At 41.4% G+C, this 17053-nt stretch overlaps 1 protein-coding gene across 4 annotated transcripts in view; it reads left to right on the top strand.

Moving 5' to 3' along the window:
- Window positions 1-11143, top strand: part of Sppl2a (signal peptide peptidase like 2A) — a 49151-nt gene extending 38008 nt beyond the window's left edge. For 2 of the 4 annotated variants that reach the window (XM_003471778.5, XM_013154652.3), the window contains one exon: window positions 6529-11143. In XM_003471778.5, coding sequence (XP_003471826.2) covers window positions 6529-6600 — 72 coding nt within the window. In that variant the 3' untranslated portion in view covers window positions 6601-11143. Of the gene's footprint in view, window positions 1-4868; window positions 4916-5378; window positions 6285-6528 lie in introns of those variants that run through there. The other 2 variants (XM_013154653.3, XM_063248670.1) reach the window with 2 other exon arrangements.
- Window positions 11144-17053: the final 5910 nt, after the last annotated feature.

Genomic DNA, 17053 nt, shown 5'->3' with positions numbered 1-17053 from the left:
GTGAGTGCTAGCGTTACAAGTGTGCACCACCATGTCTGGTCTCACTTTATTAACTTGTGTTGTGTTTGATTACCTCAAAGTAATAGCAAAAAGTTTGACACTTACGAAAATGACTTTATAAACACTGTAGAGATATAAATTTAATTCAGTGGTTTTTTTTTGTTTGTTTGTTTCTTTCTGAGACAGAATTTCAATATGTAGTTCAGGCTCGCCTTGAATTCACTGTGTATCCCAGGCTGGCATCAAACTTGTGCCAATCCTCCTGTCTCAGCCTCTTGAGTGCTGGGATACAGGCATGTACCACGATGCCCAGCTAGTTTAATGTTTTAAAAGTATTTCACTTAAAATAGCATATGACAATCATGATAATCTCACGAGGAAGCACACTCACACATACAGCAGGTGTCTAGCAGTCTGTGGGTACAGGCTGAAGCATTATAGCTGTACCTTGCTGAGTTCTATGAACCTCTCGAAGTTCCCAAGATGAGGACAGAGAGTGGGTAGAGAAAAAAGGACAAAGTTCTTAGAATACCTAGAACAGAGGCCAGATGGAGTCTTCTCTCCTCATGGAAAAGAAGAAAGAGGAGGAGCAGGAAGAAAGGCCCCAACAGCTGCAGTGCATTTGTTTATACACTCGGGAGACTGAATGACAAGTACTTTACCCACATGGCTTGCCTCAGGTGCCCAGTGTTCTTGAGGCTGACCTTGCTCCAGCCCTGCACGCATGATCGATCTCCAGCTTCAGCTAGTCCCCACATCTCCCCCTTTTCTGTTTTGTAGTTGTAAGCAATGGGTGGTCAACTGCAGTTGGAGGAGCTATGCTGGGAGGAATCTGTAGAAGACCTTTTTATTTTCGAGCCTTTTTCATTGTAGATGAATTTGCTCCATTTAGGCTAAACATTTTAAGTTCCTGCATATAGCAGTTGAATTCTGTGCAGCATGCTATCACAGAACAGTGGTCAGTTACTGGGGTAGTTGGCAATTATTGTATATTTCTCATGGTTATACTTTTCTGCTGGATGTTCAAGACCAAATTGAGGCGAGACTGGTATTACTCAGTGTTTGCTGTTTATCTAGGTCAGTTACATTTCCTCAGGATTTACCTTGGAACCATGTATAGCATCTCTAGTTCTTCAGTCAGTGTCAGCCATGTGGATGAGCTATGGTCATTGCCTGACCAAGTTGTTTTCTGTGAAAGCTTAGGAAACCCTGTTCTCCTAGTGACTTTCCTGAGGCATACTATACATCATGGATCTTTATTCTCTGTGGTCCTACAGCCTCCTGATCAGGAGTTTGTATAGGTCACCAGAGTTGCAGGATGTCATTGAAAATGTTCCCTCATGTCCTGGGTCCTCACTGACCCCTGAGAGCTGGGGCCAAAATATCGGCTGTCCTTATATCCCATCAACCTTTCTAGTTTTTGAAAATCTGGAAGAGAAGGTTCATGACACAACATTTTATAATGGGGGCAGTGAGCTTAATATTATTATTTTATCTGAATATCAAGCACCTTGGAAGATAAGCTAGAACTGTTATTTTCTAATACCCATAACTGTTCTAATAGTTGAATCTCTGTAGAATGCTAACAAGCAATAGTTATACGATTTTATGCAAAAAATTTAAAATCAAAACAATACATAATGTAGCATGACAATCATGATGACATTTTTGTGACATGTTAGTTTCCATTTTGACATAGTATTGCTCTTTTAATCAATCATCTCTAATACATAAGCTTTTACTAACTTGTTGATCTTCAATGGGATTTTACTGAGGAAATTTGTGACATTGTGTGGATTGCTTAATGTCAAGGCATCTCTAAGTATAATGGCACATATATAGCATATATATCACATAAACTTTTGTTATTACTGACTGGTGGCCTCATGTTGGCTTGACATAACCCTCCTATTACAATTATTTGGAGCACAAGGGAAAGTCAAATAGACTATGAAAGAAAAGGTCTCTCACCATAAATAATCTCAACTTTACATTTTAGAAGATGGTATACCTGGAAGACATGAATACATTTAATACAGCATGATATTAACAATAATTGGTCATATCTTTGCAGAAATCCTTTGTTTCTTAATTTAGTGATACACCAAGAGCATCTTTTATAAGAAAACCTTATTATATTATTTCTGGAAAACTTAACCTTTGGTTGGTGACCAATTTATTGAGGGTATCTCCCATAATGCTGTGAAGATTATTGGGACTTCCCATTAATGAACAAGGACTGGTTAATTATCTAGGCAGCTGCTTCCTTAGTCATCAATCGAAGTCCTATCCAATAGTCTCTGCACACCCAAAGGATTTTTATTTAATTGTCTTAATTTTTGATGACTTAATGAAAACCTGGTCACAATATTTAACAACTTTTGAACAATGAGAGACTCTCAAGTTATACAACATAAACAACAATACACATTACATTTATACAACAACTTTTAGCATCATTTTGACTAGCTGATACAGTTCCAATCCAAGTGGAATCATATCAGACAAATGCTTCAAAAATCAACAAATGCAAAAAGGAAGGAAAGGAGAAAAAAGAAAATTGTTGAGCTCAACAAAGATAGCTGATAAATGAACAAACAGATACAAGGACAATCAGCTTGTACTGATTGCCCAGAGTGCACTCAAAATATATTTTCTGGCCAAAGTAAATTATAATAACTTTTATAATTCTAGAAGTTTATTAATTGTTAATAGATTAGTCCAGATTTTTTGTAGGTCAATTAACAGAGCTCTCTTACAAGAAAATTTGGAAGGAATGAACTCTTTCATCTATAATTATTACATAATTTTATATTTCACTTTATCTTAACACTGGCAATCTTTGTGTTCCTTTCTTTCACATAGCCTCCAGCTCAGTTGTCTAGATATACTCTGTCACCTACTTAGGTCTTTTTTTCCCATTTTTGGTTAATATCTCCTAGGCATCCTCGGTCAGTTTCTTTAATTGACCCCAGATCAGTCCTAGCCCCCATATTTGTCTATCGGTGTGGTACATTCTCCAAGGCATCACTGCCGCTGGACTGAGCATCACCTTTTTGAGAGGTGGAACCTTCTCTGTCTTCAGGTCTGGGTTCATGATACAGCTCGACAGCACGCTGTCACCCACATAGGCTGTTTAGCATTCTCTGGAAAGTCAAGCACACCCTCTAACCCAAGTGAGTAGTAGGCTGGTCCCTTTCATTTTCTAGTATGAAGATGTTCCCAAAGGACCCTTATCAGCCTCTTTTCTTTCACCTGATTGAATTGTTTCTGCTGCTGTAGTTCCATTCTTAGTGGGATTTAAAAAGTTAATAGCGTACTGTGCCAAGTGAAGTCTATTATGAGTTGTGAATTTGTCAGGGAAAGATTCCCCCTTCTGTTTTTGTTTTTGAATTTTGAGTGTGCAGTGAGCATATCCAACAATTCTTTGACCTTGAGAGTTTTAAAGAATTCCTGTGGTAAGGGAAATGTGAAAAGTTTTACAAAATGTTTCGAAGACAGCACTCGTATAAGCTGGTCCATCATCTGTCTTAAATGACCATGGCAACCAAGGGTGCTAAAGGCATCCAGGGGTGCTAAAGGCATCCAGGGGTGCTAAAGGCATCCAAGCAATGACATGTTGGGGCAGAAGGAAAAGTAAATTCTACATATCCACTGAAACATGGACCCAGGACAAAGAGCCAAACTCAGGAATGTGAATGACACCTATTTGCCAGAGGCAATTGGAGTAAAACCCTCAGGGATTAACCCCATAGGGAGTGAGGGAAGATGTATTGCACTTGAGGAACAAACATTGTTTAATGATTTGTGGAGCCTGTTCCCAAGTTAAAAGGAGCTGTTTGTGCAGTGCAGAATCATTCTGATGGAAGGTGGCCTGGAAGGCAGAAGCCTGTTGAACATTATCTGAGGGATCAACAGTGACAGTAGCCAGCAGTCTGTCAATTGTAGCATTTCCCTGAGAGAGAGGGCCTTGCAATTAGGAATGGGAACATAAATGACCAGTGAAACAGGATGTGGCCTCCCTGAATGGCAAATTGGAGCACATAAAAAACATCTTCCTGATTAGCATGAATGGTGGCAATTTCAATGTGACGCATCACACGACAGACATAAGCACTGTCTGAAGAGGTTAGCTGGAGTGGATGAATGATCTTGTAAGGCCCCTAGCACGGCCTGCAATTCAGTCTTTTGAACAGAAGAAAAACTTCTTCTTCCTGTATTTGGACACCCAGGGCTCTCACTTTCCGCTTCTGCCTCTGGCTGTGGTTGCGGCTCCCACCCTGTCACCTCAGACCTGTGGGCGAGCTCCCCTGTTTAGGCTTATCACCTGAGGAGAGGACTGTTGTCCCTTGTCCCCGCCATTTGGAACCAATGCTTGGTGGTGGTGACCAGGAGAGTCAGTGCCCGCCCTGCTGCAGGGACGGGCTCCCTCTCCAAGTCGGCTTCACCATTGTCCCCTCCCGAGAGGATGCTGCCCTTTTTCCCTGGCTTCTTCCTTCCCTGACGTGGGCTCTTGTGCCTCTTGAGACTGCCAGCAGAGTGTGGAGTGTAGAGGTACATGATGGCTCCTCTCTGCTCCACCCTCACCCCTCCCTCCCTGGACACTGTGCTGTGCTGAGCCTGCTGCTGGGGTGGCCAGTTCCACCTACAAATCAGAAGAATTTCCCTTTGGCAGTAAATAATCTCCCTGACTTAAACATGCGTTAGCTATTTCTTTTTTGTCCCCCACAGCTCCTTATCTCAGTGAGCAAAGTGAGAGGGATTTAAACTCTATGGGGGTGGGGCTGTTGTTCTGCCATCTTTTTTCTGCTCAGGGCTTAATTTTAATATCACGCTCAGAGCCACATCCTCTGTGGTCATCTCAACAGGCTCATGACAATCAAGACACTTCCTGATCCAGAGCCACACAAAAAAAGTAAGTACAGGAATCTGTAACAGAAGGAGGAGTTGGATTACACCTGTTGTTCTTGAGAACCTACTTACTTTTTAACACCTGATAAGGGCGACTCACCTCTCTCCCTTTTGTTTCTTGTGAGCCTGTTTTTCTCTTTGGCCCTAGCCAGCCCGTTTTTGTCTTAGGCTTCTCCAGAGCCTGTTTTTCGCTTCTTAGTATGCACCCAGCTAGAGGTCTCCTTTGACCTGCTATCCCGTATTTCCTCGTCCCCTGGTCCCTGTTCAGGCACCAATGCCTCATCATTGCAGCTCTGGATATTCCCAGAGTGAGGCCAGTGAGAGGATGGAAAGTCAGAAAACAGAAAACCTAGGCGGTGGAGCCCTCTCTTTGATGGCACGGAAGGAAGGGAGGGAGGAGGAGTAGTTGCAGCACATTTATGTACCCACTCAGGAGGTTGACCATCATGTGAACCACCCCCTAACAGTTTCTCCATGTGGCTTGCCTCGGGCGCTCTGTGTTCTGGAGGCTGGCCTTGCAAGTGTGATCGATCTCCAGCTACAACCACTCCCCACAGTACCTTAGGAAGAATTAACGGAGAATGATCTTTAACATCTGTTAAAAGCGCTGAGTTCGAACACTGAAGAGAGGCATAAACATCTGCTCGGCAGGGAGAATGTGAGTGTTTCAAGTCCAAAAAATACAGAGAATAGTGTCCCTAACTTCACGTGGAGGATCAAATTTCTGCAAGTTTTGCTTGGAGAGGGCAGATTTTGAGTTGGAAGTAGAGAAAAGCCATTCTGGAATTGGAGACTAATGGAGCTTTGGAAAGGATGGGGATGAGGGAGACAGGGTTCTCACCTGGTTGGCCCAGGACAAGGGCTGTCCATGCTCTGCCTCCAGTGGCCCCCGCATCTCCCCTTTCACCCCCCAGCTGGTCGAGGGCCTTCGCCCTAGTTTCAGAGTCTTTGCCTCACCTGATTTCCACCTCAACCTGCCTCACTTGGCCTGCAACTGATCTACTTCAGACGTAGACAGGAGCCTAAGTCTTCCTGCCACACAGCTGCTTTTAATGGACAGACTGTCCCACATCTCACTGTAAGATGGAGGCTTCACTGAACTACTTCAGCATTTGACCTAGAGTCTCTCAGCCTTTCCTGTAAAACTGGCCCAAGTCATATGACAAGGCTTCCAGGAAAGTTCAGTGTTGCGCTGACCAGCTGTCTCTGAAGAGCGTGATGCTGCAGCAGAAGGCTGCTCGAAAAGGAACAAGCACAGCCACCCCAGGTGTCTCTGTAGATTCTTCCCCTATAGCCTGTGACTTCTAAAGATAATTAGAAGTCCCAGTGACATTTCACAGAGACCACTCCCTGCTCACTGGAAGTCCACAAAAGGGGAACCTTCCTGCCCACCCAGAGTAAAATAGCCCACTGAGGCTGCTTCAGAGTCTAATCCCACTGCCTCAGGATTTTAAAATTAGAAACAATCATACAGAGGGATTCCTCTTACTGGTCTGTGTGTTGGGGTAATTATGGCATTCTGTGTTTGATAAAGTCTGGAATCCTTTTGCTAAATTAGTGAATATCAAGGTCAAGTTGAAAATTTGCATTTTTTTGACATCTTTTATTTATTCCTAGATGATGAACCATCTGGATTCAACAAATGAAGAAAACCCAGTGATTACTGACGAACCAGTTGCCCAGCAATAATACCACACAGACCTACAATAATGTGTTCTTGATTTTCTACCAATAGAGTTTGACTTTTTAAATCAACTTTTGAATTGACATTCTGAAAGCATTTTCAGTGGCATGTTTGCAAATATATATTTCTACAGGCTGGTACTGATAATTATAAATAATTAAAATACATTTGCTTTTAATTATCTTAAAGTTGTGCCTTCACATTAAATAAAAGCATATGGTCTGTGTATTGCCAATATACATTATATACATGATATATTTTTAAAGTTCCTTGGCCCATCCCTGTACTTTCCTTACTAAAATACATTTCCTTTAGCTCTAATGACAGATTGAACTGTAACTGTCAAAATGTTTCTGCACAAATTTTTTTTTGTTAAAGAATTACGCATGTTGTATCTCCTCTCAAGGAATAATTGTTTAAGACCATGCAAGAAGGTAGCTATTCAACAGGGAAGGTTTGGATTTTATATCATGCAGAGGTTATAAATGTATAATTTGGGAATAAATACAGTGATTTTTATAATGTTTTTAAAATTAACAACTTTTTTAAACTTGAGAAGCTAAATTATTCAGATGTACTATGTTCAAATATTTTTTCAGATATAGAAAAGCATACAGAACTTGTCATGAGAGGACACAGGAGCTGAAATGTGGTTCATAGTAAACCACTGTTTTCTCTCTTTCTCTTTTTTGTGTTTTTTTTTTTGAGACAGATTCTCATTATGCAGTTCAGGTTGTCCTCAGACTCTCAATGATCCTCCTGCCTCAGCCTCCTGAATTGCTGGGATTACAGGCGTGTGCTACCATATCCAGTTTAACCACCATTTTCTTGTACAGTGTTGATTTCTATACTTTTGATTTCACTTTGGTGTTATCCATCTTTGAAATTTGATGCTAAACTTTGATCTTTTGTTGTTGTTGTTGTTGCTGTTTTGTTTTTGGTACCTGGGATTGAATTCGTGACCTCACCCTTGCCAGGCAGACAGTTACGCCACTGAGCTAAATCCCCAGCCCTTAACCTTTGATCTTTCAAAAAAATTTTTTTTGTCAAATGATATGTTAATGTTTACGGCTCATTGTTTCAGAGTAACACCCTTAACAATTCCACATCCTTGTCCTCCCCCTCACCTCCACTCCTTTCCCCATGAGCCACTGCTGTCAGCCACAAGGAGTGGGGGTTTCCTAAGGTATAAGACACACAGGGACTGTTTTTTTTTTTACCGGTACCAGACATCGAACTCACGACCGCATGCTTGCAAGGCAGGTGCTTAAGCTGCTGAGCTAAATCCCCAGCCCCTCACACAGGGACTGTTGATCCGTTTTCTCATCTACAGGATAGTACAGAGGACCAGTCAGTCATGTGCCCACTTTTGAAAAACTTTTACCATTCTTTGCAAAAATCTTATCCTTAGAGCCAGAGATCAAGTTACCTTTTTCATTTTCTTTTAGTTTCTCTAAGGAAGTCCCAATTGGTAGGTGATTGCAGAAGCAGCAAGATTTTGCATATCTGTGCAAATAATGCACAAAATATGTGACCATATGCACTCTTTCATCTTAAGGCCAACTCATTTTACTAAAAGATTAAAAAAAATACCCAGGTGTGATATCATATGCCTGTAATTCCAGCACTCTGGGAGGCTAAGGCAGGAGGATTACAAATTTGAGCCTAGCTGAGCAACTTGGTGAAACTGTCCCAATGTACAAAAAAGAAAGAAAGAAGAAAAGAAAAGAAAAGAAAAAGAAAAACTGCGGACATAGCTCAGTCCAAAGGGCCAGAATTCAATCCCTCGTACAAAAACAAAGTAAAACAAAAAAACCTGTGTGTGTTAGTACATCTCTGTAATCCTAGCACTCTGGATGGCTGAGGCAGGAGAATCTCAAATACAAGCCCAGCCTGGGCAAGTTAGTAATTTAGTGAGACCCTAAAAAAGACTTGGCATGTGGCCCAATGAGAAAGCTCCGGGTTTAATCTCTAGTACCAAACCAAACAAAAACACGTAATGCTTTTTAAAATGAATCAGACTTTCGATGTTTGAACTAAAGTTAGCATTAGATGCATTTGTTTAATTGTTAACTTTTGAGAGTAAATTGCAAATAGTTAATACAGCTATGGGTCATTTTGCCTATGGCAGATAACTCACTGATAAGGAGGAGTTAATCTTAATTTTCTTCCATTATATAAGTTTGAATTTTTTCCAAAGAATCTAATTTATTTGGCAGACTCTGATAGAGAACAGATTTTAGGGCCATTTTAAAACTTCAACTGTATTTTCATTTATAACGTCAGTAGTATGCTTGCCAAAATATAGCTTTTTTAGTAAAATTATCTGTCCTCACCTAAGCTTTATGATCGTCAAAAGCCTCAGTCACCTTTTATGAAGCATTATTGACCTTTCTGGCTTTTTTCTTTTGTCTCAACTACAATGAAATAGGACAATTTATCAAAGTAATTTTGTCTCATTAATTAATGACTGATATTTCTTATCCTAAGTTTCAGGTTTTAGCCCAGAAAAATATTAACTATTATCACTAGAAATCGGCATTATTTGGTACAGATTCTACATTGTCCAACTAATAGCTATCAGAGAAGTGTACTGTGGTCTGGTTTGCTATTAACCTCTCTGGCTGGTGGCTGAGAGGTAACTCTTGGGTTGCAAGGCCCGAAGTTTGATCCCTAGAACCCACAAGAGAAAAAAGTTATGGAGTACACAGAAACATGAAAGAGGGGCTGGAGATTTAGGTCAGTGGCATAAGCGCCTGCCTTGCAAGCAGGCAGTCGTGAGTTCAATCCCCGGTACCGATAAAAAGGAAAAAGACTAAATAAATAAATAAATAAATAAACAAATAAAACATGAAAGAATAAATGAAACTCCTAGAGTCGACCCACAATATCAATTTGATATTGTGCTTAATCTTTCTTGTAGCCCAGAAGAAAATAGTTATTTAAAGAAATTGAAGTACAGCAATATTTTATGTTGGGAGTCAAGATGAACAAAGAATAGGGAAGATGAAAATTTAACTCTTCTGTGTTTATCAATCAGTAACTTGAAGAAGAAGAGAATCTTGAGTTTCTCTTAACATGTCTTAAAATCACCAAAATACATTGTACTTATTAATACTGCAAAAAAGAGATTATTTCCTACAAAGTCCTTATGAACTCTTGTGTGACTTATCAAATAGACATAACTAAATAGCTCAAATTATAATGTACATAGTTTTTCCATCAGTTTAGTTCAGCCAAAACAAGAAGCTTGTGAAGAAGGACCTTGATACCCTAAGACATTGTGGGGGGGGGGGTTCCTCCTCGCCTGTAGATTTTTTTTTTTTAGATGATCAACTCTTTGTCACTTGAGCTTGCAACTTACTGCTCTTTTAAAAGAAGAGAATTTTGGTCCATGTGGTATTTTCATTTATACATTTTGGATACATATCCATAGGATTTTGGTGGAATAATACCTTTGTAATCATATAAATGAGCTTTTCAATTTCCTTTACTCAATTTCTGCTTTAGATATAAACAAAAAGCTTATTTTTATATTGGACTACAAATACTTGAACTGACTTGCTTAAGCTTGATCTCTAAAATTTTAGTATGATCTCAGCTAATGAAATTTTAGAAACATAAGAATTGCATCTCAAGCTGGTGGGCTACAGCAGTTTAAGGAGGTTTCCACTAACCAGTTTATGGTTTCCACTAAGAAGAAAAATGCTCAATTTATTCAGGATGATGCTACATGAGCAGTTTCACAGTTTAAATTGTTAGTGTGCTATTTGCTTCTGAGGATAATTCTAAAGGGCCAGGGTCAGTAAAATACTGAGTATATGTCACTCCATGTTTTCTGGAAGAAAACTACTCTGGATTCAAGGGATCTGAATCAAATTATTCACCTCTTTGGAATATATTTCTCTACTATGTTAGAGTACTGTGTTTAGAGTTTTTTTTAAAAAAGTAATATATAGAGTATAAATGTAAGTTTCCATGCTTAATGTTTCTTTAAGACAACCTTGGTATTTGAAAATGTTCGAGAACAAATTATTTTTAAAGCAAAATTTTAAGGTCACCCTTATTATTGGCAAGTAAGGGGCAACCAAAAGACAGTATTTTGTCATCCTGTGGTTTCTTGATTAGGCATAAAGACTAGCACAAGCAGCTGTATACTCCTGTGGAATCTAGATCTTTTTGTTAATATCTAAAGTTTACCTAGGGCATTTTCCAGTAGGATAAGTTAATATAAGTTAGTTCTTGCCATTTTTGTTTTACCTTCTGTTGTATTTTGCTCAAATGAGGACCTTTTTAAAAATACATGATTGGATTTTTACCTTTTTTTAGATGATTGCCCTAAGCATGGGGTTTTTTAGATACTTTGATATGTAAGTTAGTATAAATTCTTTTATAACTCGACTAGGTTTTATTTTTTAATGGACATAATTTCAAGTTTAAAATATTTGAAGTGTGAATGTAGCAGTACTCATGGTGTGCCAACACTGACAACAGTTTTAATGCATTGAACTCATTGTAATATTCAATAAATTCTATTTTAAAATAAAAGTCGAGTCTTTTATTTTGTGTGGTAAAAAAATGAAAATGATGTGGAAATACTTGATGGTTATAGATCACAAAAATGGGAAGAAGAACTTACAGAATTCTGTAATTACTTAGGTCTGGCATATTCTTAAAACCCAGATCCCATAGCTGGTACTTGCTGGAAATATACGTTGCTGCAGACTAGCACCTGGTAAATATTTACCACAGCTTTGCCAGTGTAGTTCCAACAAAGAACTGATCCCTGCCGCCATAGAACATGCCATGGGGTGGGGTTGGGTTTGGAACCCCACACTTGCTGGCTACACACCCCAGCTCAGATGGGCCCCGCTCGGTGTCTGTAGTTTATCTTGATGACCTGGTTCTAGCTCACTGCCCACCTACTACAGAGGTCCAGTGTAGCCATCTGAGGGGAGGGGGCAGGTGGCCAGGACGAGGTGCGAGGACACTTCTCTCTTGTGTACTTTTTGTTGTTCTGTTTTGTTTGAGACAGGGCCTCGCTATGTAGTTCATGGCGATTCTCCTGCTTCAGCCTCCTGAGTGCTAAGATTACAGGCCTGTGTGATTGTGCCATACCTTTTGGATTTTCTATCTGTTGCTTCCGCTATATTTCAGAATATAAATCATAAAAATCTCTTGAATTATTTTCTTAATGGTATTTATGCCCAGATAGGGACCACTGGAAAGGGACAAAAGGCTGGGACAACACAACCCCACCCTGGGAGCAGGAAACTGCTACCTTTGCTACCTAGTGGCAGGTTGCAAACTCAGGCTCACCCTGTGCTCTTGTCAACAGACCCATCAGGGACTCTGATGAAACCACAGAAGCAGATACTTCCAAAATGAGGGGTTGGTTACCAAGGGAATCCTAACTAAACCCTCCAGCTTCCCTGGGCTGACCTCCAGTCACTAACTTGGGAACCACCTGGGTAGGGAAGTTTGCTTCTCCTTGCCTTAGCTGTGGATAGCTCAATGGCTAGAGTACTTCTTAGCCATCGAGGGCCACGTGCTCTGGGGACTTGGGGCTTCTGGGCTTTATCCTGTTTTTGTGGCACAAAGGATTGAACCCTGAGCCTTGGCCCTGAGCCACAACTCCAGCTTTTTTTTTTTTTTTTTTTTTTTTCTCCTTTTTATCGGTTCCGGGGATCGAACTCACGACTGCCTGCTTGCAAGGCAGGCACTTATGCCGCTGAGCTAAATCCCCAGCCCCCAACTCTAGCTTTTTAAAAAAAGTTTTGAGGCAGGGTCTCCCTAAGCAGCTAAATTTCCCCGCCAACTTGGCCACTCTGAGAACACGGAGCCTGCACTTGGGCCTGCAGGTGCCGGGTGGGGGAGGGGCGGGATGAAAAGGCCTGGCGCCCCTCTCTCCACTGCTTCTCCTTCGCATCCGAGGCTGCTCAGCTCTGCACGTAGCACTGGGCTGCTGCTTCGCTTTCTCCCCCTCCGTTCTGTCCCCGCAGCTCTATCTTAAGCCTGACCCCGCACGTCCAGGATGTTTTTGCACAGAACTATGGTGCCAACCTCAAAAATTCGGCCTCCAGAACAAGTTGACCATGACCGCCTGGTGGTCACAGGAGAGGTCATCTTCTGGAACCGTGCCCCTGACCAGGGGACACTTCCTAGACTTAAGCTAAGCCCAGCAGACATGTCCAAACAGGCTTCTACCATCTGAGGAGCAGGTGGTCTGTGTCCAGGGTGATGCTTTCAGCTTCCCCCAGGGAGGCACCCCCTGTGCAAATGCGTGTGCACTCACAATGCCTCACTTCCTGTCCTTTCCAGCATTTTCGTGCCTGCAGGTCCTGCCCGATAGTGACACTGACAGCTGCACCCTTCTTACGGTTTCCTTCACTAAACCGTGGGAACCGTCTGGTGCATGTAGTCGGAGCAAAGGGAGAAATAGTTAAGCACATGCCCAGTTGTTTTCTTTAGATTGAAATAAATTAATTTTTATCCTCTAAAATTACATTTATTAGATTGAAATTAATTTTCTTTAACTAGAAAAATTGGACTGTATTGTACATTAAGGCCATTTTGATTTTTTTTTTTATTATGAGGGAATGAACCCAGGGCCTTTGTTAGATTGCCACATTACCAGCCATTTTTATGCTTTGATTTTGAGGCAGTGTAATGAGACCTGAACGTTTGATTTTCTTGCTTAGGTCTCTCTGTGCCGTCATTACAGATGTGCGCCACTACAACTACGAATTCTGATATCTAGGTCAGTCATTTTCAACTTCTGTGTTGTGCCTCTTACCCAAATGACTCACAAGCAATTATATTTTTAAATTTATTTTATTTCCTTTTTATTGTTTGGTACTAGGGATCAAACTCACAATGGCGCATTTGCCAAGCAGAACCCTGTGCCACTGAGCTAAACCCCCAGACCAATAAGCAATTTAATTTAAAACCAGGGCTGACGTTGTAAGCATAGAGCACATGTTGAGCATGTTACAAGACCTTGACTTGATCCCTAGCACCAAAAAAGTAAGTGGAACAAAAGTAAAAACATCAATCCTCAGCTGGGTGTGGTGGTGCAACTCCTGTAATCCCAGCACTCGGGAGGCCTGAGGCAGGCAGATCATTGCAAGTTGGAGACCAGCCTGGGCTACAAAGTGATCCCAAGATCAGCCTGAACTGCATAGCGAGACCCTCTCTCAAAAAGAAAAAAAAAAAAATCAATCCTCAATACTGACACACCACACACACACACACACACACACACACACACATATATGAAAAACATTAATACTAACAAATGAAAACAACCATTTCTAGGCAATATTAAAGATTAAATATCCTTCCTAAAAAGAAGTTGGCGGTTCCAGCTGTTACACAGGTAAACTCTTAGAAGCCTTGCTTTTGAAGCAGTGGCCAGACTCTGCAATACAGTTCCATGGACCATCTCTGACTACTCACTAGAGGCAATGTCTTAGTCCATTTTGTGCTGCCATGACACAGCACCCAATACTGGGCAGTTTATAAAGCACATGTTCTGGAAGCTGGGAAGTCTTCGGTTGAGGAGATCCAACTGGTGAGAACCTTCCTGCTGCTCTGGTGGAAGGCAGAAAGGTGGGAGGGGGCTAAACATGATTTTATAACAAATCTCTCACTATTGGTGATGATGCTGATAAAATAATAAAAAAGAACCCGGATGTAGTTCAGTGCAAAGATCCTGGGTCAATCCACAGTAGTGCAACACAAACAAACCAACAGAGGGAACTCCCATTAATCTGCGGGGGTTCTGCCCTCATGAACTAAGCAGCACTCGCACTGAGGGTTATTTCTAACACAGACACTTTGGAGGACATATTCAAACTGCAGCAATTGTATGCACTAATTCATACAATTCTCCTAGGATTGTGGCAAATAGTTCTCAGTCTTAGCTAAAACTCAGTCCATGGTTTGGCATATCATTCTGTTAAAAGCTTTTCCATTTACATCAGAGGGCCACAGCTCTAGAAAAAAGTATCAGTTAAATTCCAGTTTACAGTTACCTGTGAGCAGGCTGTGCTACATGGTTTCAGTAATGTGGAAAACCATGTAATTCTTTTTTTTTTTTTTTTTTTGTCTTTTTCGTTTTTATCGGTACTAGGGATCGAACTCATGACTGCCTGCCTACAAGGTAGGCGCTTATGCCGCTGAGCTAAATCCCCAGCCCCCACCATGTAATTCTTTAGATGTGTGAAGAGTACCTCAGGAATTTATCTTACGTATGTGTACCAGTTTTCCATTGATGCTTCACTAATTTTTACAGTATGAAACTGACTCTAGCCCCTTTCAGAGCAAAAAAATAAAATATAAAAATGCAACTGCCAATCCTCCATTCGCTTCCAAATGTCTCTACAAAGATTTCCAAGGATCTGCATTCCCACTGCCATTCAGTTTAACCCATTTCTACCATATTTCTAACCTAGTCTTGGGGTTGCTAATTTTGCTATCTATTCCCTTTCCACTTTATGACTAGTAATTTTTCCAAAATGGAAATCTGTTCATGCATCTGCAGAGCTTTAGAAAAGACCTTTAACAGCACCTAACTTACCTAATAATCCAGAGTCCTCAGTATACTTTTCTAGGGTCTGGGTGGAAAAATAACAAACTCATGATCAACAGTCAACACAGAGCACTTGTATATCCAAATGTGTAGGAATTCCTCCCCATCCCCATCACTAGGCAAGTAGTCCTTCAGCAGTGGACAGCAGCGAGATGTCCCCTAATTCTGCTCAAATCTGAATAATCCACCTGGAGGAAATGTCAGATCTCAGAAGTTTCAAGCTCAGTCCCAAAAGATGACCCTCACTTCCAATGCCTACTGTAAGACCCAGAGTGTTTTATCTGTGTTTCTGATCTATAAATTGGGGTTCCTACAACCCTCTCCTTGGGTTTCATTGATTTATAAATGCAACTCTCTGCCCAGGGGAACATTTCCTTGGGTTACTGGTTTTATGTAAGGGTTACTACAAAGGATACAGATAAAGCCATGCATCAGGCCAGATCTGAGGGAAGGGTTACAGGACATCCCTGCCCTCTATTGGGTATCTGCTCTCTGGGACCCTCCCTGGATGTCAACTTTGAAATCAGTCTTTGTGGGTTTTTATGGAGGCTTCATTAGTTAAGTGAAATTGACAAACTCATTGGTCATTGATAATCAACTCAACCTGCAGACCCCTGCTGGTTACAGTGAGAAGAGGGAGATGAAAATTCCAGCCCTTCGATCAGCCTTGATCTTTCCAGTGACTGATACCCATTCTGAAAGTTCCTAGAGTGGCCAGTCACAGAAAGTCACTTTGTCACAAAAAGACAAAGTTTCCAAGGATGTCGGAGCCATGAGGTAAGAAAGAGGGCATGTCACCTAAGGATCCAGGTCAGGGACCACCAATGGCATTGTGAGCTGATTCCATCATTGTATGAGCTTACATAAATGTAGATGACATCACCTAGGACACCCCAGACCACAGTGTGGTCTCATGGGACCACCGTTAACAGATTCGGACTCCTGGTGACAGCAACATGGCCATGCCGTGCCGGGACAAAACATATTTCACAGCATCATAAGGCGTAATCGGTTTAGCCTCTATCCATTTCCAATTTAATTTGTCATTTTCTCCTATTTCATCCCTGAGCCTGGTGCTCCTCTTCCCAAGTGACTTGGTTGGTCCACACTCCCCATTCTTACACCCAGCCATCCTCTGTGGATCCTGCAGATCTTGCTGAGTACTGTGGTTATGAATGGGGAGAGATGAATATGGAAAGAACAAGTGTGGACAACTTCCTGAGGGATTCTTTTTAATCATAAAAGAAAGGAGAGAGGGCCAAGGATTTAGCTCAGTGATAGAAGCGCTTACCTGGCAAGTGTAAGGTCATGATCTCAGGTACAAAAAAAAATAAAAGGCAGAAACGGAGGGGCTGGGGATTTAGCTCAGCGGCATAAGCGCCTGCCTTGCAAGCGTTTGGTCGTGACTTCGATCCCTGGTACTGGTAAAAATACCAAAAAAAAAAAAAAAAAAAGGCAGAAATTGAGTGATTAATAGGTTTTTTCCCCCTTAGCTTGGCAGAGAAACAAGAGCAGAAAAAGGGCATAAAAAGTAAAAAAAAAAAAAAAAAAGGCCTTTACTGCAGGTATGAGACAGCTGCAAAGAGTGCAAGGTCTCTTCGAGGCAAGGCAGTGTGGGCTTTTATAGGGTTTGAAGGGGATAGAGTTTGAAGGGGCAGGCAGAAAGACGTAGTGACAGCTGATTGGGGGAATGTTGGCGCTCACGCGTAAAGTGGGAAGTTCAATTTCAGGTTTGGAAGAACACCGAAGTTAGTACTGGCAGACACGCTCACTCCAGGGCGCAGCACTGAGCCTGGGAGAGTTTCACATGGGCGGGACCCATCAGTGCTGTCTAGCTGGGAGGTGGAGGAATAGAGGGTCCATAA

The sequence above is a fragment of the Cavia porcellus genome, unplaced genomic scaffold (genome assembly GCF_034190915.1).
Source record: "Cavia porcellus strain 051 isolate PalLab524CR breed Dunkin Hartley unplaced genomic scaffold, mCavPor4.1 scaffold_1, whole genome shotgun sequence".
Taxonomy (NCBI): Eukaryota; Metazoa; Chordata; class Mammalia; order Rodentia; family Caviidae; genus Cavia; species Cavia porcellus.
Note: the sequence above shows the minus strand (reverse complement) of the source record. Positions and strands in the feature narration are given on the sequence as shown.